The following is a 26465-nucleotide window of genomic DNA, read 5'->3' on the forward strand; positions in this document are numbered from 1 at the left end:
ACTGTTTATTATCACTGGGTAGCAAACACACTACTAAAACATGTGTTACCTATATACACATATCCTGTGATACACACGAACACACTCGTACCCAGCAGATACATCACACTCCTGGAAGCCAGGTTCCAGCTGGAGAGCTCTTTATGTATCTGAGGCCAATTAATGAGTTTTAGCAGTCAGCTTAATAAATTATAGTCCCTTTAAAACAGCGCATGGAGCCCTCCGAACCCCATGCTCGTTGACATGTGATTGCCTCCATGAATGCTCAGGGCTGGCTCTGACTCCTCAGATGTCCTGTGCTGGCACCACCTCTGCCAGCCATTGCCCTTGGTCGACCAAGACAGCAGTGCCCTCAGGAAAGCCAGCATTGCTAGTGTTTGGCTTTACGCAGGTTGCCTTCTGATGCTCCATCCCAGCCCCCCCAGCTCCCTTCAGGTCCTGTGGGCTTTCTGGGTTAACCACGTCTGCCTCTCTGGCACTGACGTGGGATGTGACATGGGGAGGGTGGGCTTTGGTTGTGTCTCAGCAGGCTGGAGCGTACACGTGCTGTGCCTTACCTTGCAGGGTAGGCTGATGTCCTCCTTCTTCCGTAGCCTCCTTCCACCACAGTAACTTGCAGCTGTACCAAAGCACATCCTTGACCACTGCCCTGACACCGCTAGTGCTCTGCAAACGCTGGAGCTCCTGTCCTCCTATTTGCACTCAGCTAGCAATGTTGCCACATGTTTGAAGCAGACGCAAGCAGCAGGAGAGACACAGCGTTTGCAGGCCTGCAATGTGGTTCAGGAGATCAAGGGCTTCTTAGTTTCCCCATCTGAAAAACAGGGCTAAATAAAAAAACAACCACTCAGAAGAAGGGAGGTTCAGCCCAGGCTCGCTCCCATCCTGCCCGGTCCAGGTAGACMATAACATCCTGAACACCTCAAAGAGAAACGTGCTCACAGACACGTGTCGGTGCCAGGAGGCAGAAGAAATCTGAGGAGCGATGGCTTCATGGAGGGAGGAATGTTAATGTCTGTATTTCAGGGGAAGAGGAAGACTTTGGAGGTTTGTTTKGGATCTGCGGAAGTCTTGCTGCTCCCGTGGGGCTGCAGCTGTGGGCAGGTTGCTGGACACACAAAAACCCTGGTCGCACCACCTGCTCCTGTGAGTTGCCTCTTCCCATCGTCTTCATGACACACCTGACGCTACCTGGACCACATGGGAAGCCCTGCTGGAAAACGCGGCCGGAACGGAGACCCCAGCCAGGGGCACGATGGCTCACCACGGAGCAGCTGTCCCTGGCTCTGGGACGCAGACTCTGGTCTCCTTATTTCCCAGCATATTTTATCTCGGTGAATTTTGGCCCTTCGGGCTGGCACGGCCACCCGACAGATGGTCACAGGAGACAGCTCAGGTAGGAAGGCAGCTCCTCTGTGCTCCAAACGCTGCYCTCCCTTCTCTTTGCTACCAGGCGGAGGAAGCGGCCGACTAGYGCGAAATCCATGGCAACACGGCCGACAGCCTGGGAGCCGTCCCCTTGCCTCCCTCCCCTCCTCAGCACGGCTTTGTCTGCTGCTCACACGTCCCTGAAGTTCTCACTTTTTGTTCGTCTCGCGGGTTTTAAAGGGAGCGTCTTTGTTCTTCCGGCTGCGCATCGCTCCCGCAGGCGGTGCCAGCTGGGGATGGAAGAGACACGTTTCCCCCCTCCTGCAGGAGGGCCTGAGCGAATTTACCCTGTAAGAGACATCTTCCTGCCTTTTCCTACGCTGCCAGAATCACAAAAAATGACTGCTGATGTGCATAAGCTATCAGGATTCATGGCTTGCTCTGGAGGTGGGTAGGTAACTGGGCTGCACCCTCCAGGCAGAAGATTTCTTCCTGCAGAAGAATCTGCCTGCGACTATCCGAGTCTTCTCACCAGCAAGCCAGCAAGAGCAAAGTGTGTTCCCCTTAGAGGAGACCCTACAATAACACGCGGGTGAGTCTCCTCTGAGCGTAAGGGTGCTCCTGCATCAGTGGAGCAGTGTGTTTTCCCCTCCGGGATTCACAGCCGGCTCAGCAGAGTGCACACAGCTCACTGCCTGCAGGTAACCCAGCAAAACAAGCCCAAAGCCCATGACTTCCAGGCGAGGATAGAGGTCTGTAAGTGCAGCCTGCAGAGGAGAAACCCATAACAACAGGGGAATTTGCTACCTTTCAAGAGAAAAACAGGGCAGAGGGAATCCTAAACCCCCCCCCCCCCTTCTTGCTGAGCCCATTGCAGACATGAAATCCCTGTCTTCTCCTTTAACAGCAGTCCTTGAAAGAAACCATCCCCCAAACCACCTGTCTACTACACTCCTCAGTTTCCACCAGGAAAACAGCCTCCTCTGCAATGTGCGAAAACCCTCCGGGTACCTGAGCATCATGAATTTAGTCTTTTAACCCCAGGGGGAGTGTCAGCAGTGTGCTGTTGCCAGAGTCTCCTGACTTTCCCCCGGCCTCATTAGCAATTGCCCTGGGAGACGAGGGTGAGCCCCAGAGGAATCCTAAGCYGGCAGGAGCCCTTCGAAGCCTGGCCGGGGAGCCTGATGCCCCCCTGGCCGGTGCCAGTAAATCACCATGTCTAAACGAGGCATATGGGATGCTCTGTGCTGCACCGCACTGCCCGGTGGGTTTGCGTTCACGAACCATGAGTGCAGCCCTGGAGGAAAGAACAGAAAACGGGCGAATCTTTACATCTAATTTGCGTTACACAAGCAGGTCCAAAACAAACCCAAATCCCAGGAGTTTGGTCATCCTGAGATTATTCCCCCTTTCCACCAGCACTCTTTGGCCCCGATTTTTAAGACGGGTTGGCCAATGGTTAGATCACTGTCCCGGCGCCAGTGAGCTCTGGCGTCACTGCCCTGCTGGCAGGCTGGCCTTTTCCCACGGAAGGGCCGGAGACCTGTGCAACAACACGGCGTGGATGCCATAGGTGGATGTGCTCCAGGCATCATTGTGGGTGCAGCGAAGGTTGGAGCGGAGATGAGTCTCATTGCCACGAGCTATGAAAGAGGTTATTTCTCAAGCACCCAGGGAAGGAGCCCAGATGCCTGGCATGATGCATTCCTTGTCTCTGTTGGAGAGCGGTCTTGCTGCAGCCAGGAACGCTGCTTCTGCTTAAAGATAAGCAAGTGCTTACAGCCGTGGCTGGCTCGGACCCAGCACGAGCACAATGAGAGCTTTGTGCGAACGAGCTGCGCCAGGCGGCAGGGCAGAGCCGCTCTCCGAGGAAACTGGAGGCCCGTATACAAAGCGGGTCCCTGGGGRAAAATTAAAAGGGGACCTTTCTTTGCTTTTTTTGCAGAGATGGAGGAGAGCGGTACATTGTAATTAAGAAGCTGCAGGTGATCAAATCCCCGCAGCCGTTAAGCAGTGAAAGGGAAACAAAGAGCTGCATGAGGGGAGCAGAGAAGCAGAAGTAAACACTCTCTGCGGGGCACCACTCCTAAAGAAAGGCGAGCTAAGTTCAGGAGGGGTGGGAGGCTGACCCATGATGGCATCCCTCAGATCTGCCGGGCTTGTATTCTTTACTCGCTCTTGAAAAGCCTTGTTCCTACTGGCTGCAATGCTGACAGCCAGGCTTGAGATGGACTCTCCCACCGGTTACAGCAAAGAAAGAGGAAGGCAGCACAATATAAGGGAAAAAGCATGCCCCCTGTGCTCTTTACACGACCTAGTTCCTCGGCCAGGCTGGGATGAATGTCTGGCTGTGCCAAACAAATGCAGGCTGGTTCGGTGCTTGGGGAGGAGGGTAAACGCAAATACGTTTGCTTGTACTAGCAGTACGAGCTGGTGCCACAGAGAGGAGCGGTCCTGTCTGTGTCCCCTCACTCTCACACCTGTACAACCCCCCGCTGTGCATTAGCACAAGCATCTGTGCAGCCTTGTGGGGAAGTGGAGTGAGGAACCCACCTAAGTTTTAACTGACAAGGCTAAAACATGCAAAGAAATGAGTCAGGAACTGAATCCGATGTACCCCACCATGCTTATGTCACTACAGGGGAGAGAAGGACAGAAAGCAGTGAGCAGCCAGATAGGATGACATCTGGAAGAGATCCAGGCAAGTTCCAGTGAGAACAGGGCTGGCCCTATTTCTAACCCAGTTTTCTAAGAAAAACTTGCACCGTCAGGATCTGTGTGTGTCTGTCTTTTTAACTACCACCCCTGCCTCCCCACATTAACTTTYGAACTCATCAGGTGTCCTCAGTCAAAGCCAATCAGCTTCCTCATCAATCTGCTTGACCTGCTGCTCATAAATGGGGAAGAATAGAGGGTAATTGGGGTTTTGGGCAGTGGTTTGGTCTGTAGTAGCTGTGAGATAGCTGAGCTCATGATGTGGAGAAAGGCTTGAGAAGATGAGCAGTGGTTTTAGGACTCTGGACTTCAGGAGAATTGACCTCATATTATTCAGAGAGGTTGCTATGAGGGGAGATGCTATCCAAGAGAGCTGGCTGATCTTTATTTTTTAGAGAGAGCTTTTACTGAGGGCTTGGGAACAAACCTTTCCTTTCTGTGTAAAGATCAGGAATTTCAGCACAAAGCCTGCCTGGCTAATCAAGAAACTTTTTGACAAACTAAGCTGTTAAAAGGGAACATGCAAGAAGTGGGAAAAGGACAGAAAATGAAGGAGTATGAATGCATTGCTTGGGTGCTTAGGAATAAAAGTAGGAAGGCTAAGGGCCAGCTGGAGCTAGTGCTGGCCAAGGATGTTAAGAATAACAAGAAGGGAGTCTATAAGTATTTTGCAGAATACTTCAAGGAAAAAAAAAAWGTGTATTTGTTGTTGAATGGGGGGAGATAGCATAGTGGTGGATAATCATGGGAAAAACTGAATGTGTGGGATTTTTTTTGTTTGGTTGGTTTTTGCCTCAGTCTTCACATGCCAAGCCTGCTCTGGGCTTCTGCACATAACAGTAGTACTTGGGAAGGAGAAGGGCAGCCAGCAGAAGGGGAAAAACATAGTAGGGTCTATTTAATGAGACTATGTCTACCCGCATTGGAGACTGGATGGGAGGGATTCTGAAAGAGCTCTCTGATGTGATTGTGAGGTTACCATCAGTCATCCATGAAAAACCATGACAATTGGCCTTTTCCAGCCATCTGACCTCCTGCTGTATCATACACATCTTAAAGGCAAGAAGGAGGATGTGGAAGACTACAGAGGCCAACCTTGCTTCTGGCCCTGGAAGGATGTTCATCCTCTTGGGGTTCCCTTCTGGATGTATGAATGGCAAGAAGGTAAGCAAGGATAACCAAAATGAATTTACCAAAGGTAAATTGCCCTTGAGCAACCTTATTGCCTTCTACAATGAAATGGTATCTTACATGCTTACTTCGAATTTATTAAGGTTCTTGGCACCATGTGATACATCATTCTCATTTGGAAGCTGAAAAAGTATGGGCTGGAAGAAAGTGCTGTTAGGGTGGGTGAAAGTTGGGCAGACTGCCAGTTCTGAAGGATCATAACCAAAGGCTCTGCATTTGACTGAAATGAGCAGGTGATGACAGGGGTCAACACTAGGGCTGGTGTTGTTCAAATATCTTTCCAAGRGACCTTGATGAAACCTGAGGACTGGGTCAACAGAAACCTCATGGGGTTCAATAAAAGCTCTGCACCTGGGGAGTGACAACACCATGCACCAGGGTGGGGTGGGCACTGACTGAACAGTAATCCTGCTGGGAAGGACCTGGGGCTTACAATGGATGCTAGGTTGAAGCTGAGCCAGTGGTGTATTCTTGCTTTGAGTAGGGTATGCGTGTAGTGATCCACAGGAGCAGGTCTAGCAAATATAGGGAAGCTGCCACCTGCCTCTGCTTGGCACTTGTGAGGGCACACCTGAAGTGCTGCATCCAGTTTTGGGCCCCCAGTTCAAGAGGGATGTAGAGAAACTGGAGAGGATCCAGCAGAGCTACTGAAGTGCGGAGGGTCCAGCAGAGAGCCCATTGCACTGAAGGGTCTGTATTAATGTCCCCACTGAGTGAAGGCTTCACCATCACAGCTTCTGTGGTATCACAGCAGCTATAGGCCAGCTGGTCTAGATACTAACCTTTGAAACCCTGATATGAGTCCAGGACTCCTTATGAAGTGCTACGGACCCCTTTTCCAGTGCATGGGGAGTGCTTGATGCCCCGGAATAGGATCCGGGGGGAGACTTGCCCAGCACAGGCCAGGGACCATTCCCAATAGGCAGTTTGCACAAGGCCACCCTGTTTTGGAGGCTGAATGAGCTTAGTAGTATGGATGTGGCCAGACYGTGCCAAATGGTCTCAGGGTCAGAGAAGGAACCATGATAGTTTACTAGTAAAGATCTAGCTACTGTAGACAGGACCCTGTGTTGCAGGGAACCACTTCTCCTACCCAAGGAGGTTGCCCTGAATGGAGAGACTCTTCCAAGAACTGAGTGGAGCTCTGTATCAGCTTGAAAGCACTGCTTGTCTGGTGTTCCCCTTATCTCAGTTGTAGCCCGCTGGTGTTGGAGCATGTCCCTAGAAAACAAGAGTTGTGGCTCCCTTCCCTTGTTTTTCTGGAGGCAATCAAAGCTGCAGCTTGGCCCAGAGACCCCAAACTGCAGGGTATTGTGTGGAAGTTGCTTTAAAAGCTGCTGTGCAGAAACAAATTGAGCCCTTTAGGGAGAAGGAGAGCATAAAAAGGCATGTGGCTTTGTCTGAGTGATAAGGACTCTAAATTGGGGACAGGAAGAAGGCCTGCATTTTCGGTGTATGAAGAAACCCTTTAGTACTGAGTGAAGTCCAGGTAATAAATCCTTTTCTTCTCTGACAGCTTCCTAAAGCAGGGAAGAAACCACAGATGAGGGGGCAAGTTTCACCTTGCACTTTGATTGCCTGACAAATCCTGAGGCTTGTGTGTACTGTGACCGGTCCCCTGTACCTACTCATCCCCCCCAAATAGTTGGGTTCATGCCATGAGCTGGTCCCTTCCTTCTCAGAAACCACTATGGGCAAGAGAAAGAGYCCTTGCAGGAATCTGGTCTGGCTCAAGCTGAGCAAGTCTGGCTAGCTGGCTCCCAAGTCTCACTCTGTGTTTTRTATTAAACAGTCATTGATGAAAGCACAGAAATGGAGAGAGGAATCCAGGGTTTCTGCCCTCCCACGGCAGTGCTCTGACCACTGAGCCACTGTATGCCCCTTCTCACCTGGGTATTCTCCAATAAGGCTCACCACATTCTTCTGTGCATCTTTAACAAGGAAGCAGCAGGTGCTGGTGCATGTTGTTGGCAATCATTTCGTACGGCTATATATTTGCTGTGTCCCTCAGGGGTTTGAGGAAAAACAACTGCCTGGTTTCCAGATGTCAGTGGCTTACCCATAGTTTGGCTGCAGGCTGCTCAGATATATCAACATATATCTTTAGGGCCATTCTGACCTAGCTAAGAAGTATTTGTAGACCTCACCTTGAGGTGAAGGTGGCAAGGGAGCAGGGCTGCTCAGGGTGAAGATGATTTGCCACAATGCACTGGGCTGTGTCCAGGAGTGCCTGAGGGGATGGACGTCTGCCAATCTGCTSCAAAATCTGCTAGGGGGTAGTACTGTATGTTAGAGGGTCAGGACAGAGGCGAAGATACCTTCAGTGGAGGCAGCAAGGTTTGACAGGAGTTCCTTGACAAAGCTTGCAGTCAATGGGATCTTGAGTGAGTGAAGCAAACTTGTCTGTTGTGAGCTTTCCTCTCCTCCCTCTGGATAAGAAAATGGAGATGTTTCCYGGGGCAGATGAAAAACCCAATGAAAGGCTGTTCCTGGATAATATGGCTTCATATAGCCATCCTCTCACTAGAAACTTTCATCTTTGCCTGGGAAGGGGCTCAATGCATGCTATTGCCAGGCAGCTAGACATCTCCATGCTCTCTGAGAGGAGAGCTGTGACACTATTCCCTACCCAGCTGTCTCACCTTGGTTGCTGTGTGGCAYTGTGCCTGATCCCACCCAGAGAACACAGTAAGGAATCTCTCATTTGCTTTTGGTACCCCACCCCCGGAGGGATTTCCAGAATCATTGCAAAGCACTATCTACTGGAGAGGGTCCTGGAGGCTGCCACTCCTCCCATCAGGGCCTCTGGGCCATCCTTCCATTGCTGTCCTGTCCTTCTATGTGGCAACAGACAATCTGATAAATAATTCCCTTTTTCTTTCCTTTTGCATCTTATTGCCAAGATGTCTTGGGAGTGCCTTGGCATCCCTGGGATCATCACTCAGAACAGACTGCTGGCAGCTGGCAGAGATAATTGAGAATTCATCACCACCTTTTCAGATGAGCTGGCTAGCCTTCCTTATGGATAGTTGAGAGGACTGGGGTCCTCTGCCTCTGTTGGGTGGACTTGAAAGAGACCTAARCAGGGAAAAGCAAGTTATTCGGCGCTTTGCTTGCTGCTTTCTGTGCCGTGGCTATGTTTGTGCTAACAAGCCAAATGATGAAGGAGCATTTCCAGGCACTGGAGTTTGACTGTCCATGTCATTCAACGGTCAGCACAGTCCCTGGCACAGTTTAGATCCAGGCCAGCAATCTCCAGGCAAGATTTGGGAGTTTGCATGGGTCAGGGACCACTCCTGAAAGTTAGTCTGGCTTTGGCTGCCCTGTTTTGGAGGGGAAGAAGTTTAATAATATGGACTTAGGCCAAATGGCTGAACTGGCCAAGGCTGGAGAATTGGTCCTGGCTGCTGGTGGGGTGGTGGAGATGCAGCTCTTAGTGTTTCCCTCTGAATGAATGATAATACTTCTGGATGGGTGATTTCAGGTATGTCATGAATGAAGAAGACTGTCTCTACAGCCTGACTTAAAAGTGGGTAAAGAAACTGTCCCTCTGCAAGACTTGTGAGTCATTAGTGATTGCTGTGCTATGAAAATGATTAATTGCATGCTGTCCTGACTGGGTTTCTTGATGCAGATGTTAAACTCTGCTAGTGAACTAAACATTACCATGGTCCTTCTGGCCCTGAGGCCACCTGGTATGGCCCAGCTATGTTCATATGGTTAAACTATCACACTCTAAGAAAGGTGGCTGCACCCATACTGACTATGGGGATTGATCCCTGGCCTATGCCAACTCCTGAGCCATACCTGCAGGCTGTTTGAGTCAGTGCTAGTTCTCCTGGACCAAAACTATGCCAGGAACTATGCTGGTCATCCCTTTCTATGCCCATCTATTGACTCCTACTCACCCCCCCTGTGTCCCCAAGTTGGACACTACTGCCTTCCTGGTCCCCCATGCTGCAAGGGCTCAGAGAGGGCAGCTGCCTCTCAGAAAGGCCTGAGTACTGGCATGGGAAGTGGGGAACAGGACTGTCTAACAAGCTGCTGACTTCATGGAATGGGTATGAGCTTAACAGTGTTAAGAGCTTGATCCCTCTAATTTGGTTAGGCTGTGTCAGACTCCCAATTTTAATTTGCCTCCAGGAGATGTTTTCCTCTAAAAGTCCAGTCCCAGCAGCTCCAGGCTGGCAAAGGACATGCTGAGCATGCCAAGGTGGTCGCATCTGAAACCCAGGGCCAAAAGGCCCTTGGCTGTATGTCTGACTGAGTAGCCTGGGAGCTGCAGCCTGGGGCAACCAGTCAGCCTTCCTACATCTCGTTTTCTGCCTTATTATATAAGAATAAWTATTCTAACTACCTTTCTGGGGTGGTAGGAAGAAGTGACTCACAGAGCTGACCTTTGTAGATAGCCACAGAATATTGTTCATAGCACTCCTACAGGAAGTGTCCTCTGGCATATGCTTCCCACTGAGTTGCCTTCTTAACCGTTCAGACTGCAATATAAAGCAGTTGAGGGAGCTCCCTCTGCCTCCCCAAGCAATCTCCATCCTCACAAAATCCCCTTGTAGGATATGGCATTTTTTGGAGCAGCTCCTTCCTGCCCTCATTGTTCCCGGGGAAGAGAGACAATGATCTAAGAATGCAAAGCTCTTGAAACCCCTCCAGAAAGCAGCAATTTGAGATGCCTGTTCCAACTGGCACGGGCAAATCATCAGTTGAACAAAAACATTGTGTAATGCTTCCCCCCACCCCCTTCCCTCTGCTGTGAACACCTCCCCCTTCGAGAGGCAGGCAGGGGCCCGCAGGGAAGACAACAAAGCCACCAGAAATAAGAGATGTTAGGGAAGGAGCAGCGGTAAAGCATTGGGCCTCTTCCACCAACGTCTCAGCACTGTGGCATTTGCAGACTGTTCATGGTGCTGAAGGCAAAAGATGACAAGGGGGGCTTGGCTACCCAGGGGGTTGGACCACACGACTGGGGAGGTGTCTGCATTATCCTCCTTTTGCTAATGGATATCGGGCAAATCCAGCTCTCRGCTGCTCTAAAATAAGAGTAGATGGAGCTGGCATCCAGGTCCTTGATAAAATAGACTGGAAAGACAAGAGCTGAAATCAAGAGCAGACCCCTGCCACTGATTTAGCTGGGCCAGGAGCTTGCCCCACATTTGAACCTTGGTTACCTTATAATCCACATCTAAATATTTTAGTGTGACACCCAACTTCATGTCAGTGAATACAGTCACCTGAGGCTCAGGGGTTTCACCTGGTAGGAGAGAGGAGGGAGGTGCCAGGACTGTTTGGCTTTCCAGGCTTCATAGATAGCACAGAGACCAGTGAGGATTTATGGAAATGGTTTCCACATCTTTCGGCGGCGCTCTTCCTTTGGGACATTGCCYGGGCAGTTGCGTAGCTCCTCTGGAGACCTGCTAAGCTATGAGTAACACCTGATGGGTTTTTCGTTTCTGAGATTTTGGTTGTAGTACGTGCAGCAAGGGAAACGTATCTGATTCTGATTTTGCTGTGTCTGCCACCTCCCCCTTACAAGTCTTTTCACACACACACACACCCCCGTCTTCCTTCCTTGATCTAAAATAAAAACCCACTTAACAGGCAGCTTCAGTCTGTGAAAACACAAAGTGCTGGGAATGCTCCAGTTTAAGTTTTATTCAGATGTTAAAAAAGAAAGGTCAGACYGTGGTATCTGAAATAATTCGGAGCAGAGGCAATCTGAAAAATCAGTGTGCAACTCTYTAAATATGTAATCTCCTGGCCTTGCTGGTGTAAGTGGGACCTGTCAGGGCATTTCTGTGATGATATCTTTATTTAACTGCATTAGTAGTAATATARAGGCAATAGTGGGAGACATCAAAATACAAATCACTTGCTGATTATATGATAGCACTTTGTAGTGCCAGAAGAGTGAGGAATGAGACACTTTCCTGGGGAATAATGACCCTTTTATAGAGGCTGAATTGGGGTTGTGACAGACGAGCGAGGTCTTGTCCATTAGTATGTTCTCMCAGATCCATGCCAGTGAGTGTGGCCGGCTGGTCTTAGGTTAAAACATGTAAAATTGCTTTGTACTTTATCTTAATTGACTYAGAAGAAGTCAGAAATCAAGTTGGGCAAATTATTTTCAATTGATTTTCTCATGCTGAAAAATATAGCATTTTGGGTTGATTAAAACTGCAGGACTTGGATCTAGTTTGAAGAATGGCTTCTACCCACTGAAAGAAAGGGAGCAAGTAGAAAAGTTTCATTAAGGTTTTGCAGGGAGAATATTTTGACTCTTTATTACAAAACAATGTTTGAATGAAAATGAGCTGTTCTTAATGGCTTCAGTTTAAAATGATTATTTTTAGAATTCTTTAAAATAAAAAGGAAACCAGTTAAAATATTAGATTAAATCCTCCCATCCAAAATTTGCATATGTGTGAGCTTTTGGGACAAAAAAACAAAAAAGATTTGGTTTTCAAGTTAGCCTGGGGAAAGTTGTTGTCTTCCAGTCCGGCCATCTAGTTTAAAAATCAGGTCAATTATTCATGTAGACTAGTCTCAGACTTGCTCTTTATTTTCAGTGATAAGCATGTCTCAGAGCTGGGGRGCTATGGACAATCCGAGAGAGCTTTGAAAGAAAGTCTATTGGAGCCCTGCTTCAAATATAGATGGTCCAGCTGGGTGGCCGTGCCGTGAAACCTGAGCAGCATCCAAGATGCAGCCAGTGCTCCAAATACAGGTATCACGGCCTTGATTCGGATGGCCGTGTTGAGAGTTGCATCTAGGATAGACTCCAGAAGTGCTGACCTTGGGTGTCTCCAGCCTTTCTTTGTGGCCATAGTAGGAGATGGTGGTCCCATAGGCCTGGATCACTGGGTTGCCTTGTTGCCCTGGCTTTGCTGCTGTTTTTATTGCTTGTGACAGATGCCCTCAAAAAGGTGAACGTGGCTCTTGGCCACTTGGACAAGGGGAACACCTGGCACTCTGAGGGCATGACTTGTCTCGTTGCAGACAGCTGAGCCCTGATAAATCCTTTCCAGGGATTTTGTAGTGGGAGCAGTGACTTGAACTCAAGGCCCAGCTTTTGGATGATTCTTTTTTTTTTTTTTTCCCCCAAACAAAGTTCAGCAAAAATCAGACACTCATCTATTTATTTTTCTTCCGTAGCCTGATAAGTTTTTAAGTGTCTGAATCCACTTTTGACTCAGCGGTTGAGCAACAAAACACCTAACAGAAGAAGACTTTTTTTTTTGGCTTTGTTTCCAGTACATTTTTGTCCAAATACGTAACATATTTCCCCACTTTAATTCTATCTCCTACACATTGTGAGGTAGAGTCGTTGCTAGTGAAGCTGTAAAGGTGTCCTCATGATGTGCATGGATAGAAAATCCTGGAGAAATTTGACTGGAAATCTTGTGTACCTGGAAACCTTGAAAGCACCAGACTGGTGTTTCGTAGCTCACAGTTGCTAATACCATCTGGTGCTTCATATAAATTTCCAGCCTGTCACTGCTGTCTGCACTTTGAAAGATGCATTTTGCTCTAGAGTTGTGCCCTTCAGTGCAGAACATCAGTTGTTCAACTCTTGCTGATAGTGGGTACTAGAGGACCACCATACTGACGGGCAAAAAATACTCTCCTGTCCCCAGAGAAGAGTCAGAAACTCCCTTACCATCCCCCAATGGCCCTCCAGGCAGAGGTGGAGCCACTGGACACAGTGAGAGGCCAGATGCAGAAATCAATACAGACATCATTTTATAATTAAAAAATTGTGCGTTTTGATGAAGAGCTGGCAGTTGTGAACCTCCCCATCCCACTTAATGTAGAAAATACAAGTCTGGAACCCAGACATCTGGTATTTCTAATGCCACATATAATGACTTCCTAAGACTGTGCTTGTGCTAACCTCCTGCATTCAGGTACCAAACAAGGGCCCGAAGGCAGGCCCAATCTGTATTTGACCCTAGCTGCTCTTAGAGAGAACCAGTCCTCTTCTTCCAAGGCATTATTTTCATAGAAAGGTTGTTAGTGCTGTAYTTTGACTGAAAATGCCTCTGAAAATCAGCATGTGGGACAGGAATTGAGTTTTTTTATTAAAAAAGTAAACAAGAATTTTAATGAGCTTCCCCCTTCCCCTCCCCTTTTTTTTCTTCAAAATGTCCATGGGAAAATAAGGCTACTTCTCTACTAGTAAACTAAACAGCATCGTGGCCTGTTCTTGGCTTTGTCTGGCAGTCCGGCCACATCCCTATTAAAACTTTCAGTAAGTAAACTTTCAGTACCTGGGGCAGTACAAGTTTTCATGTCTGAGCACTGCACTGCTTAACTTACTAGTATAGGCAGAGCTCCAGTGGCCTTTCTTAGCAGAAAGAAATTATACTTTTCACAGAAATGCACAGACACCTCAACCTCACCAAAACAGTGGTTTGACAGTCTGCTCCAAGAGCAAATTCCCAGTGCAGAAGGGTGGAGAAGGACTCCCAGGAAGGCTGAGGATGGAGSAGCCTGTCTTATGAGAGGACACTAAATAAGCCTGGGATTTTTAACTTAGCAAAAGGAGGGCTGAGAAGGGGGAGGTTGACTGCTGTCTATGAAATGCAGTGGGGGGAAAAAGCGCTAGGGAAGGAGGAGACGTGTTGCAGTTAGACTGGAAAATATTAAATGTAGAGACTGGTTTTGAACTGGCTGAGAATGGGAACTGAAAGCAGGTTTCTGGCCACAGGAGCTTCTCAGTGCTTAAAGAGCTTCCAGGTACCACTGGGGAAGGAGCCCCAGTGAGCTTTAAGATGGAGGGGGAGGAATCGCCAAGGGGTTATACGGTATGGAGCCCCTGGAGATAGAGGACTGAACTCAGATCCAGAGGCCACTGGCAGTCACATGCGGTTATGAACCCCTTTGCAAGGTAACTTGTCCTTCCCAAGGAGACCCATGGACTCACATGAAGCTAAAGCACCAGCTGAGAGGCAGATGAATCACAAGCCTTCTCACCATGGGCTTGCACCAGGCTGTGCCTTTGGATTTCCACAACTGCCTGTCTCATGGGGCCAGTGCTCTGCATTGGCCTGAGCTCTCCATGGAAACCCAAAGCCTTGAGGTCTCATTGCATCCTCATTCTCTTCTCAGGCATAGCAGAATCCKATCGGCTTTTAGTTCACATCCGATTTGGAAACAAAGACGTGGGCCCACCATTCTTTCTGGCCCTCCCTAGAGAGGCTTCCTGCAGGCTCACGTGCACACACACAAAAGCATATATACACACACACACACAGAGCTTACAGACACAGACAGACACATGTCAGTGTGGCCACACAGCTTTCAGCTCAGTGCCGGCTTGCATTCCCCACTCTCCCCTGCAGCTGGGCTGATAGCTGTGCAGACATGGTCACATCTGTTCAGTTCAGTTTGCATCCATCCTCTCCAGTGCGCTGTAGGGAGCAGAGCTGGTTTGGGGTGATGGGCTGAAGGACTGCACTGTCATGACATGGTCAGGAGAGGTGCTGAAACAGKAGGGAGAGCCTGGAGACAACCATGCTCCCTCTGAACAGTCTGTCTCAGGCGCCAGGTGTCCCAGCGTTACCATGGCTAGACTGGTTGTGTCCCTGTCCTTGCTCATCTAGACCATGGGTGCCTCTGCCCTCCATGCCACGTGTAGCGTACAGGCAGATGTGAAGCTCTTTGCACTGAAAGGCAAGAAAATATAACATCTTACAGTGTCTTATATTCTGCCAAACAGGGAGGGAATCCTCTGTGTTTGCTGCAGCTCCAAAGCATATTGATGACAACTCATCGYAGCAATATTTCTTCTTTTAATTTTATAGTCACACTTTATGCATTTGATCACTACACAAAAGTCCTTTTTCTCCTTTTGAAGTTCCCTTCTTGGTGGAAGTGTGTTACTACAGAGGATCCAGGACTTGCTGGTGGTGCTGGAGTGAATGTCAGTCTGGGACAATTTCTCTAGTGCGGGATGTCATGGCAGGGTAAATTATCTTCTTTGCCTTACTGCTTATGGGGGTAACCACACAGCGTCTTGAGGCCACTGCTGACAGTGAGGTCTGCGACGTGTGTTGCTCTGAATATAATTTCTAGGGCACACAGACGACCTCTGGCCAGCTGGAGTTTCTATTTAAATGTGTCCATGATGTGGTCATAATCCATACCATGAGCAAAATTAATCTAGTGTACATTGGACTTAACAGAACACATTAACAGTGCAACTTCTCAACACTTCTTGGGGTTGCATACAATTTATCTCCCAGTCCCTCACCTGTTGAGATGGCTCTTTTCCGCTGGAAATCAGCTTCACACCTGAAATAGTCAAATGGAGCTTGTGCCTGGAACAGCAGAGGCTGAGGGTCAATGCCTGAGGACTCATCCAGAGAAGAAGGTGACTTATTTTCTGAAAAGATGGCCCTAGCCAGAGAGGAGGTAAAGAGAAGGGAAAAGGGATTTTGCTCTGCTTTGTGGCTGGTCCTTGAGCCTCCCCTTTGATTTCTGAGTACAATCAACCATACTGGAGCTGTGTTAGCCTCTTAGCTACTGCAGGGGCTGGAGAAGGAGGAGAAGGGACTTTGCAAAGGAGCTGGCTAAGTGCATATACTGGGTTCAGATGCTCTCCATGGTTCTTGCAGGTCTTGTCTTCTCTACAGACATCTCTGGGCCATCTCAGTGCCGAGCTCTGCTTCTCTGCCCTGCCACCAAGACCAGCTATGGGTTCCCTGTTTGCTCCTGTTACCTCTGCTTCTCTGAGGCCTCTTTGCAGCCAGCCATCAGGTGGAGAGAGCCCTTGTACTGCCCAATCCTCTCTTTCTCTCTCCCCCATCCTTCCCTCTTCTGTTCCCCCTTCAGCACAGTGAGAACCGGCGGGAGTTGATATTCATCTTGGTGACCCCAATGAGCTTGAGCGGTGTGGAGAGGCTGAAGGAGGTCAYGAGCGGGAAGTCGCAGAAGAGGTCAGAGAGCTCGTCTCTCTCCTCCAGCTCATACGTGGCATCATTGAGCATGCGCTGGTGCAGGTGGCAGGTCTGCTCAATTTTCAGCTTGTTGATGTCGCTGCGAAGACGCATGAGCTGCCTTGCCAGCTGCTGGTCCTGCAGACGCATTTCTGCCTGAAACACAAAATGAAGGATGGGGAGGGAAGAGGGTATTAACAAGGGCACATCAACTTTAACCCCTGTGGTGCACCCAGCTAGAGCAGAGACTGCACCAAATCATGGGAAATGAAGTTTGGCTAGCAGTATTGCAAAGAACTGGGAGGGGAGATGGGGAGGAGACAGGGGTCTTCCAAGTCAGCAACACACCCCAGGCAAATCAGTGCTTGGGATGGTGAATTTTTACAGTTCAGGCAGTCTGTACTTGGTCAGATTTCCAGGAGCACTAGTTCTTATTTTTACCTCCCTGCTATGAAACTGGAATTAAAACCAGCCTTGCTGAAGTGTTGGCTTGGGTATCAGTCAGCACAGGCTGCAGAGCTCCTATTTCAACCCTAAGCAAGTCCGAATTAATTTTGCTCATAAGGGAGCAGCCACAATGAGAAGTGGCAATTAGAGGTGGAAAGGACCAATTAAAAGAGCTCCGGAGACCTGATCCCCAAATACTTGGGCTAGGTTTCCAGCCTGCATAAATCAGTGCAGCTCTGCGGGGTTGTGCTGGTTCATGACAGCTGGGAACATGTCCTTCCCCATTCCCCCGTGGCTTGTCTCGCTGATTGGAAGTGGCTCTCAGGATGGGCCTCCATGGTTTCCCACAGGAGAGACAGCGACTATCCTGCAGGCTAATGAGCTAAGCGTTTCAGAGGGTTTGTCCTCCCTTGGCATTTAACTTTGAAAGGTGGAATATTCAGACGTGATGAAAGGAAACATTTTTTTTTTTTTTATTCAAACCCATAATTAAGCAGAAAATTTGTTGCTGCAGGGTATTGGGGGTGGCGAGGAAGAAGATGAGCACTCAGTGAGATTCACAGCAAGGATCAGCCTTTATCTGGATAAGAGTAGTAGGCAGAGTTAGAATAGCAAATACCAAGAACACAATCCCCACTCCTCACCCCACAACCCTCCTCATAAAAAAGCAAGAAACCACAAAAGCCRCAAAGAAAAGAGAGTGGTGGGAGATAAGTCAAACAGCTCTTAGCAAACCCTGTGGCTTAAATCTCTCTGTAGCTACTGGAGACCAGAGGGACTAAGACTGGGTGGGAAATAGTCCACCGTCTGCCCCGGTGCGGTGTCCTGTCTCCATCACAGGACACAAACTGGCATGAGAAGGGAGCCCCTCATTACCACGACTCCTGGTTTTGATCCCTGAGGAATTGCTGCTCTTCTGCCTCAGCGCTGCCTGACGTCGCGAAGGAAGGTCCTATGCCTGAGCAGGTTCGCGGCRAGTGAAGAATCCGCTTTAGCAGGGTGAAGTGCTTGGAGGGAAGCCTGGCTCTGCTCCAGCTGTTCTCTGCAGGGCCAGGAAGCCCCCGAATTCCCTGCAGTGCTGCTCTCGAGCCTGAGCTGAGAGCTGATGTTAATATAGTGAAAGTTAATCCAAGCTGGGCTCTTCTCACTCCTGGCGCTGCAGCCAAGCAGGCAGCATGGATGAATTTGCCTGCGTGCTCTAAGCCAGCAATTGGACTCCATCTCGATTGCCTGGAGAGGATTAAGCCACCTTTGCACAAATTTCAGAGTGAAGCTCCCTCCTGCATTGTTGGCAGGGTTGTGGCCATTTGTCTTCTTTGAAAAATCACTGTTGCCTTGTAGGCCTCATAGCCCATGCCCCCAGCAGATAAATGCTACTCTGCAGGTTTTCCTCCTCCCACATGAGTTGCAAYGAAAAAAATCATTTTGGTGACATTTTTTTCCTGTTTCACAATGAATGCTGCGACTTGACATTTCATCAGGAAGGTGATCGCAGCCGCTATTGAACTTGCCCTTGAACATTTCTTCTTGTCAGTTTATCAAGCTACAGAAATGTCGATAAATGCTTTCATTAAAGGTTTTTGAAGAATGTGGGATTAAAAAAAAACTATAAAGGACTTAAAAATTAAATAGGAGGTCATTGTGGAGAGGAAAGTAACGCGGAGATTTCTATTTTTCCTCTGCAAGCAAGCTCTTCAATTTTTGACCACTTCTTGCTTTCTGTGGGTTTCTAGGAAGCCGATTTGCTCTTGTGCAAGCCCGAAGGCAAAGCTGTTTGTGGTGGGGTAGCAGATTCTTCCTTGTACCCTCCAGGAGCTCACACCTCCAATCACCCTTCCTTTCCCCTTGTCTGACCTGGTGATCCTTGAGTTTGCCAAACTAGCTTCTTCTTCCACATCCACTTGTCCAGCTGGCCTGTCTGTAAGATGGAGATAATGCTGCACTGTCYGCTGAGATGCAGGGAGCAAAATCACCCTCAGGGCCCATCTATATTGATCAAAAGAGACTGTTTTCTTAGACACAGCTCTTACTGACTGTGCCAAGGAATATCATGCTTTGGGGCTGAATGGGGAAGTAAGGGGGATGTGTCGGATGTACACCATACGTGGATTGGCACAGGCAGCACTTTCCCAGAGAGATAACGTCCCCTTCTTCCCTCTGTCAGGACTGGGACTGGTACGTTACTCTTTGGATGTTCTCCATGAAGGGGAGCTGCCTCTCTTTGTCAGAGGAAAGAAAAGAGAATGGGAGAGGCACAAAGCCCCRTAATGGCTGACTGAAGGATTATGCACACAATGAGGAGATGGCATGGGAGATGAGGACTGTCACCGCTTGGACGCTTTGGGAGTCCCCTCGGCTTCCTGAGAACTCAGAAGTGCCTTGTGCGGTGACAGCTCCTGGGGCGGAGGCAAGTCTGGGGTGGCATAAAGGCTGGGGAATGGCTTCTCTTGCTCCTCCCRCTCATCGCCAAGGGTTGGCTTGAGATGCAAAAACTCTGTCATCCTTCAGTGGACTTGTTCTTTCCAACCCTCCCAGCGTGGTGGAGTTGTGACAAGCGTGGCTAAGCTGCTCTCTGGTTCAGCTCTCCCGTGGGGAGGGATTTGCACCTGCCTGGAGGTCCTGCCCCCCTGCGAATCAGACCACTGGCGTGCTGTGGCATCTTTGCTGGACGACCCCAAATTCCTTAGGCCCTGGGGTCATGCCCTGACAGGGCTGCAGACCTGGTCGGTCTCTGCATCTCCATTTTACAAAGGGCAGGAAGCTGTGCTCTGGCTGTGTGGCTATGCTGGATGGGATGTATGAGTCACCTTGTCTGAGAACGTGACACTGGATTTAGCCAAGATTGGGCAATCCAGAAGCAAATGATGTGATTTGTTCAAAAACACCCAGAATATTAGCAGAATTTGGGTCAGAACCCAGAAATCTTCATTCTCCTTCCCTTTCCAGACACTCTTCAAGAGTATTAGAAATATATAAGCCATCAATGCTGAGGACCAGACCATTGCTATAAATGTTTAATGATCTCTTTTTAAAGTGAGCACTATAGGGTCAACAAAGATCCACAAAGCTTCCTGGAAAGAAATAATAGGATTATAGCGTCCACATCACGGGAAGTCATGGGCTTTCAGTTTAAACAGTTCACCCACAGGGCCRGTCACCACAACGCAGTTCATCTGTGTGGGACAACGGCATGATCGCCCATGCTCTGTGAAATGCCCCTGAGAAACCCACAGGGCACACCCCGCAGAAGCCACACACTTTATCTCCTTCAAGTCTTGCACGCCAAATGCAGGAACAGATTCAGGTGTGTCTTGGTCACATAGACAAGCTGCTTCTTTGCATACTGTCTCCCCGCCTCTCCCCCCACCGCTTTCTGCATGCTGGCCCCACTTCAGCAGGCAAAGCTGCATGGCCAGAGCACTCACTGGGATTCACAAGCTGGTGGTTTGAACTTCCTTTGGCAGGAGGGACAACCTAATCCAGGCRTCCCCGCTTCCTGGCAGAGGAGCCACTGCAACCGCTAGACCGAATCGCAGAGCTGGACCACAACAGCCTGACTGAGCAAGTCTTATGAACCCAGGAAGGTTTTTCTGTTTTCTGTTTTTCTGTTAGATTCTCAGGGATATCTAAAATAAATAGGGAGAGGGAGAGAAAATTTTGGATGCATTCTTGCCTTTTGTCCAGTCTAGGTGGCTTAACCCAAACAGATGTAGCCCAGGATGTAGCTCAGATTTGTCTCCAGGTTTATCTTAACCATCCACTATCTGTACGGTCATAGACTGGAAGGTCTGAAAATTCCCATCGCCATTGCTCCATCTCCCCTGTGCATTGCTACGGGGGGGGGACATAGCAGCAGAGAGCACCTCAGGTAATAGAGGAGGTGTGGAGCTCTTCCAGACCTCTTCCCAAAAGAGAAGTGTCCCATGGGCAGAGTCCCAACGTGAGGTCCACCAAGCACAGGGTGGTGGCCTGTGGAGAAATRGCTGCTCCCAGGGGGCTGGTCCTTCTTTTTATTTCCAAAGATCAAACAAAGCTTAAAGCAAAACAGGTGCTTTCCTAACCAAATGCAGCCACCTTTGCTGGCTGCTTTATTAAGATCCAATATAACTCTTGCTGAATCCGTTGGAAAGATTCCCAGGGACTTCAGTAGCACTCAAGTCTTGTCCTTAATCAGTCTGGTCAACTATACACACTGGTAAGGCCTTTCTAAATGATTGACCAACTGGACAGAGATGTTTTGTGATTTCCCAGGAGAGAACATCAGACATTTGGGTCTCTTTTAAAGAGTCTGTCCTACATGCTGGCTCATACTCCTCTGATTTCAGTGCCAAACATTGGTGAATTCAGGAAGGAAAAAATATTTTCCTCCTGGACTCAAGTCAGAATTGTCCTAAGACATACAAATTCACAGCGGGGTTCTGTTCTTTAACCACTTCTATTCATTTAGGAAGAAGAGGACTTTGAGGGCTCGTTTTCAGAGCTGATAAGAAATTGTCCTGTCAAATTTCAAAAACAAAAAACCCACAGTCTGGCCACTCTGATCCTTGGGTCTTTCGCCACCTTTACTCTCTGTGGTGCTCCAGAGATCTCCCAGAAGGACTGCTCCTCCAAGCTGAGATCTGGCCATCCGAATGCTCTTCTAGTCTGTACGTAGCACAGTTTGGAGGTTCTTGCATACCTTGGCTAGTGATGGCCTTATTTTCAACACTGGTGAAGAGTGGCCACATCTGACAGAGCAAAGGCAAACAAGAGGGCAAAGAAGAGACAGAAAGTGTTAGCAAAGAAAATTTTCCAGCCCCTGAGTGGTTCAACACATGCTGAGTGTTGCAATTTGCTCGTACACCTACACAGAGCCTCTCAGTGCAAAAACAAGAACAAGAATTTGCATGTCTGAATAAATCAGCTTTTCAAGGCTAGATTCTCAGCAGGTCCCAGCTGACGCCACTGGCTGGAGCTCAGCAGGCATATGTCAGTCCTGCAAACTGGGGCCAGGCCTTAATGTGTAAGACACAGAATCAGGCCTTGGGAAAGGTCTCGTGAGGAGAAAGATCARGAACAACAGATGCCCCATAAGACCTTGGGTTTGTCCTTATCTTCACTTCAGCACATGAGGAGCCAGCACCTGGTCTGCTCTGGAAACGCTGAAGCAAATCCTTTGAAGCACTGGATAACCTGTTTTGTGTGGACTGGGAGTAACAGGAAACTTTAATTTTAAAGCTGGACACTCCTGGACTACCACTTTGCTAGGTAACTAACTAGTGCTAGAGCCCATCCTGTAGCACCATGGCCAGCTGACAGTCTGGCCATATATATACCGTTAAATTCACTTAGCTTCCAAAAGAGGGTGGTCCCAACCAAGCTGTCTGTAGGGAATGGTCCTCGGCATGTGCAAACTCCTGAAGATCTAACTGTTTGGCAGGGTACTAACTGGAACAAGCCAAAACTGTGCTGGGGCAATGCTAATGCTACAACCCAGCCTACATCATGCTGGTGGCTGTGCTAGCAATGGTGCAGAGTGGGTGATGGAGCTCCAGTGCTCATGTCCTGGCAATGTTGCACTTCGTTCAGTGTGGACATAGGCTAGTATCCTTGTTTCCTGGATAGAAGTCTCCACACGCRCTGGATTTTGTCATTTCATTGGGCAGGTGAATCTTACACACTCTAAACTGACTTCTAATGACAGACTGCATAGACTGGGGGAGAATTCATCTTGCAATGGAGGACAGCGTGGCAGACACAGTTATGCCCCAGCTCTGGCTACTGGGTCATTTTTGGAAGCTATTAAGGAAGCTGTCCAAGATACTCAAACTAGCTTTGTCTGTACTGGTAAACAGAGCCAGAGTAYGGCACAGGCTCTGGACYTTGGCCATCCACTCTTTTATTTTGTTASCACAGTCCCTGGCACAGYTTTGACTTCATCCAGCTAGCACTGACCCATACAACTTCCAGGCATAGTTTATGAGTTGGGCCAGGGCCCACAGCCAGGAACCATTCCCAGTAGTGGGAGAACAGGACTTGGCACTGTTTGTGCTGGTATAGATGTTCTCTCTTCTGCTATACTACTTTTGTATCAGATTACTTGGGGCAGGGCTGGGTTACATCATGCTCTCAGGTATTCGGTGCCATACGTTAAACCAGACCAGAAGGACTCATTGCCCACTTCATAGGCTGGCCATACTTAAGGGGTGTGATGCTGGAGTCCTGCCTAGCTGCCCAGAGCAGGGTGTTGCCTGAGGGATGCTCTCCTTTCTGGCCTTGGTTCCTACTTTAACAGATGTAGGAAAGCAGGCATAACCATATTCTGCTCCAAAGGCTTCCCATTCGCTTTACTACCATGCCAATAGGGGTAAACGAGGCAGRTTTCAGCCCTGAAATCCTGCTGTGTTGCAGTGAATGGAAGCCTGCTCATTTATTCCAACAGGATCYGGGTTTCACCCTTCAGATGTAAGGTAAAATGCATATTTGTTTTCCATCATACTGTGAGGCGATGGATGAGCTATGCTCTGACTGTCTGCTGGCAGCTGTTACCCAACAATAGTGCCTCCAACACAGCTATTTGGTTGTGTGGTCAGTCAGATGCATGCTCTCTCTTTGGGGGAAATTGTTCTAAATTACATGAGTCACATCCAGATCCAGTGAAGACTGGTATAATTAAGACAGGAAAATGGAAAGTGAGGAGGAATTAGGGTTTATTTTGCCTTTTTTTTAATAAGTTTAAACTTCTAGTTTTCATCAGATGGTCGTTTATATACCACATCCCAGTCTAAAGAGTAGAATCAGACTCCAAGAAAATTTATACTTCYATCATGGACAGAATCCCAAAGAACAAACCAAACCCATTTAAGTCTGGGGCTCTGAGAAGGGAAATCTGCTCCTTACAGCCTTTGGGGATCTTGAGACTTGTGTTTTACATCACGTGCACTGTGAATTTAAGATTTCATCACAAATGCAAGCATGGACCCTAATCCTGGTCTGACATCAGGAGCTGATATTCTCCACAGCACTGAGTGATTTTAGATCAGCTCAAAACTTATTTTAGTAGTCCTGGATTCCTGAAAGTACTGTATTCACCTCTGAAAGACACAGTCCTGAGAAACACCTCAATCACAAAAAATGGTGACATCCAAAATCACTTCTGTAAATAATCTAGAGATAAATCTAGCTGGGCTGTAGAGCATCAGCAACAAAAAGTTGACAAATAAATATTCTTTGGAGTGAGGATTGCAGAGACTTTTTCAAAAAGTATTATTCACTATTTTGCATGAGAAGTTYTCCTCAAAGACTTTCAGTGCTTATCAAAAGCAAAGCACTTGCACAAGAACATTTTCACAAGTGCATCTGAACCACATGCACTTTCCCAGTCCTGAATGACCCTCAGTGTTGCAAATATTGCTGCTGTCAGGACAGTTGCAARTAGTGGCGGGAGTCACAGGCAAACACCCAACCAGGCAACAGGAACAGAGTCATGTAACTTCGCTTGTACCCAGTTCCCAGGCACCTGGGACATATAATAAAGCTTTTTCATTACAATAAGGAGGAAAGGTCAGTGGTTAGCGTGGGGGGACTTGTGACACATACTCTTTGACCCTGACACTAAGTCTCTCTGCTTGCACCTACGCTTGTGAAGAGCACCAGGGCTCATTCCCCAGCCCCCAAAACAGCTGTCACAATGCAGCCACATCCATGATATTAACCTCCCTTGGCCTCCAGAAAAGGTGTGCTGCAATCAGTCTTCCTCCTAGGGWTAATCCCCAGGCTGTGTTGATTGCTGAACTGGGTTGGGAGCTGCCTSGATCAGTGCTAGTTGGCCCAGGCCAAATATGTCCCAAGGACCATGACAGCAACACAACACATCATAGAAAATCAGGACCCSTGCCCTGGCTCTGTTCGTTTTCCTAGCATAGGCATAACATTTATGCCTTGTCTTCACCTCCTCGAAATGGGGTTAATAGCATTTTCCCCTCCCACTGAACTGCACAGAGGAAGGCAGTGAAGGTTGTGGCACAGTCCTGGCCTCCCCGCTAGCAGCGTCCCCTCAAAAAGCCACCAGCCCTCCCCTTGCTTTGGGAGGTCTCCAGTCCTTCCAGTCTYATCCCTAGTGACTGTGGGACTTTGTGTCCCCACCATAACAGCCAAAACTGTCACCCTGACAACGCATTGTAGGCAGCCACCATCTCGCCTTACAACTACCCTTTGCTTCATAATTAACATAAATAAATGTCCAATATGTGTAATACAGGGACCAAAGTTGGGACATGGAGGTGACAAAAATTTGGGCCAGCTTCTAATGAAGCAGGACTCAGTAGGCAATGAGCCTATAAGGGCTGGCTGAAGAGGGGTCTGAGATAAGGCTCTAACACCATGCATACAGCAGAGGAAGGAATAATTATTCATTACTGATTACACTGTTGCAACATGAGGACCCCACAACAGCTTCAAACAAAAGGAGACACTTGGTCTCACAGTGCAGAAATGAACTAGGGGTAGCAGGTTACCACAGGATGTCAGAGAGCCCGGAGAGATATGAGTTAAAAAAAAAAGCGGGGAATTATTAGGCAAACACTTGGACTTTAGATTCTTACAGATGCTCTGCCATGCGGGTTTCCCTTCCGTGGGCTGCTCCTGCTCCTGCCAGCCACAGAAAAAGCAATGACTGATTGTTGCATTTTCACCTTGGGCTGAAGACAGGTGGGAACAAGGAATCACTTGTATTCCTATTCTTTTTTTTTTTCTTGAAAGAGCACAGTATAACAGGGACAGGAAACCACTTACCAGTTCCTTCCTGAGCCAAGTCAAAGCTTCATCGATGCTTTCAAAACCGCCTATTTTCCCTGAGGTAAGAGTCACCTTGTCCTGGGAAGAGCTCCCATTGAGCTGTAGCTGCACCTTCCTTAGAGGGACAGTCTCCTCTGTGGCCTTTTTGGCCTCRTTCACCTCTTCCTCTCCAGCCGACTGGGGGCTTTTCCATGACTGCTCCTCCAGCTTTGCCTTCCACTCCAAGTATGATGGGCGCCTGGTTTCCAGTCTCAGCTTCTCCGTCAATGCCTTGAGGCTCCTCAGGTGATCATCGGGAGGAACAGCACCTCCCAAGCTGGTATCCGTGCTCTCCAGTGCCTCTTCTATTTGGATTTTAGGGAGAGACATCCTCTCTGGGAGTCAAACAGCATAGAGGTGGGCTGCAGAGCGCAAGTACTGGGATGGGAAACCCTCAGAGCCAAGCCTGCTCGCCTGCCCTGCCGTGGTGTGCCAGACGCAGCCCCTTGGAGGACAGCCGCATCGACAGGGTCTCCCTTTCAGGCACCGCGCTGGCTCTGGATGAACACCTAGAACAAATGCAGAGAGCTGGTTTCAGTTGTGAGACGCAAAAGGGACCGAGAAGGGAGATATGGCTCTTCCTGCAAGCAGGCTGGAGCGGAGGGAGTGAGGGCTTTGGAAAAGGCACGGTGCCAAGCTGTTCTTGGGGAATGTTACCTCACCTCAGCTATCAGACTGCTTTTGGGGCAGGAACAGACAGGCTTTAGCTTTTAGTGAAGCTGTGGTTACCTACATCTCCAATCTTAAGTCAAGAGGCCATGAAAGGGTTGCCAAAGAGGCCAGGACACATTCACATGCTCTTCTGCGGCTATGTCACATAACCCAATGTCCTCCGGAGCCAGCAATGGCTGTTCCTGAGGGTTGGGTTATTTCCTGGTCTCTGTGTGCCATTTTGATGATTTTCTGGCTGGCAATTTCTTCAGATAGGTAAAACAGGGACAGATGAAATAAGACTTAATTCAAATGTCTCCCAAGAGTTTG

At 48.6% G+C, this 26465-nt stretch overlaps 1 protein-coding gene across 1 annotated transcript; it reads right to left on the reverse strand.

Annotated features, from left to right (window-relative positions):
- Positions 1–16084: 16084 nt before the first annotated feature.
- FAM167A (family with sequence similarity 167 member A) lies at positions 16085–25814 on the reverse strand. Its single transcript, XM_026061121.1, has 2 exons — positions 25443–25814; positions 16085–16379 (listed from the first exon to the last, which is right to left on the reverse strand). The coding sequence occupies exons 1-2, from the start codon at positions 25812–25814 to the stop codon at positions 16116–16118; spliced, it is 636 nt and encodes a 211-aa protein (XP_025916906.1). The 3' UTR covers positions 16085–16115.
- Between the last annotated feature and the right edge of the window lie 651 nt (positions 25815–26465).

The sequence above is a fragment of the Apteryx rowi genome, unplaced genomic scaffold, assembly GCF_003343035.1.
Source record: "Apteryx rowi isolate R43461 unplaced genomic scaffold, aptRow1 scaffold_176, whole genome shotgun sequence".
Classification (NCBI taxonomy): domain Eukaryota; kingdom Metazoa; phylum Chordata; class Aves; order Apterygiformes; family Apterygidae; genus Apteryx; species Apteryx rowi.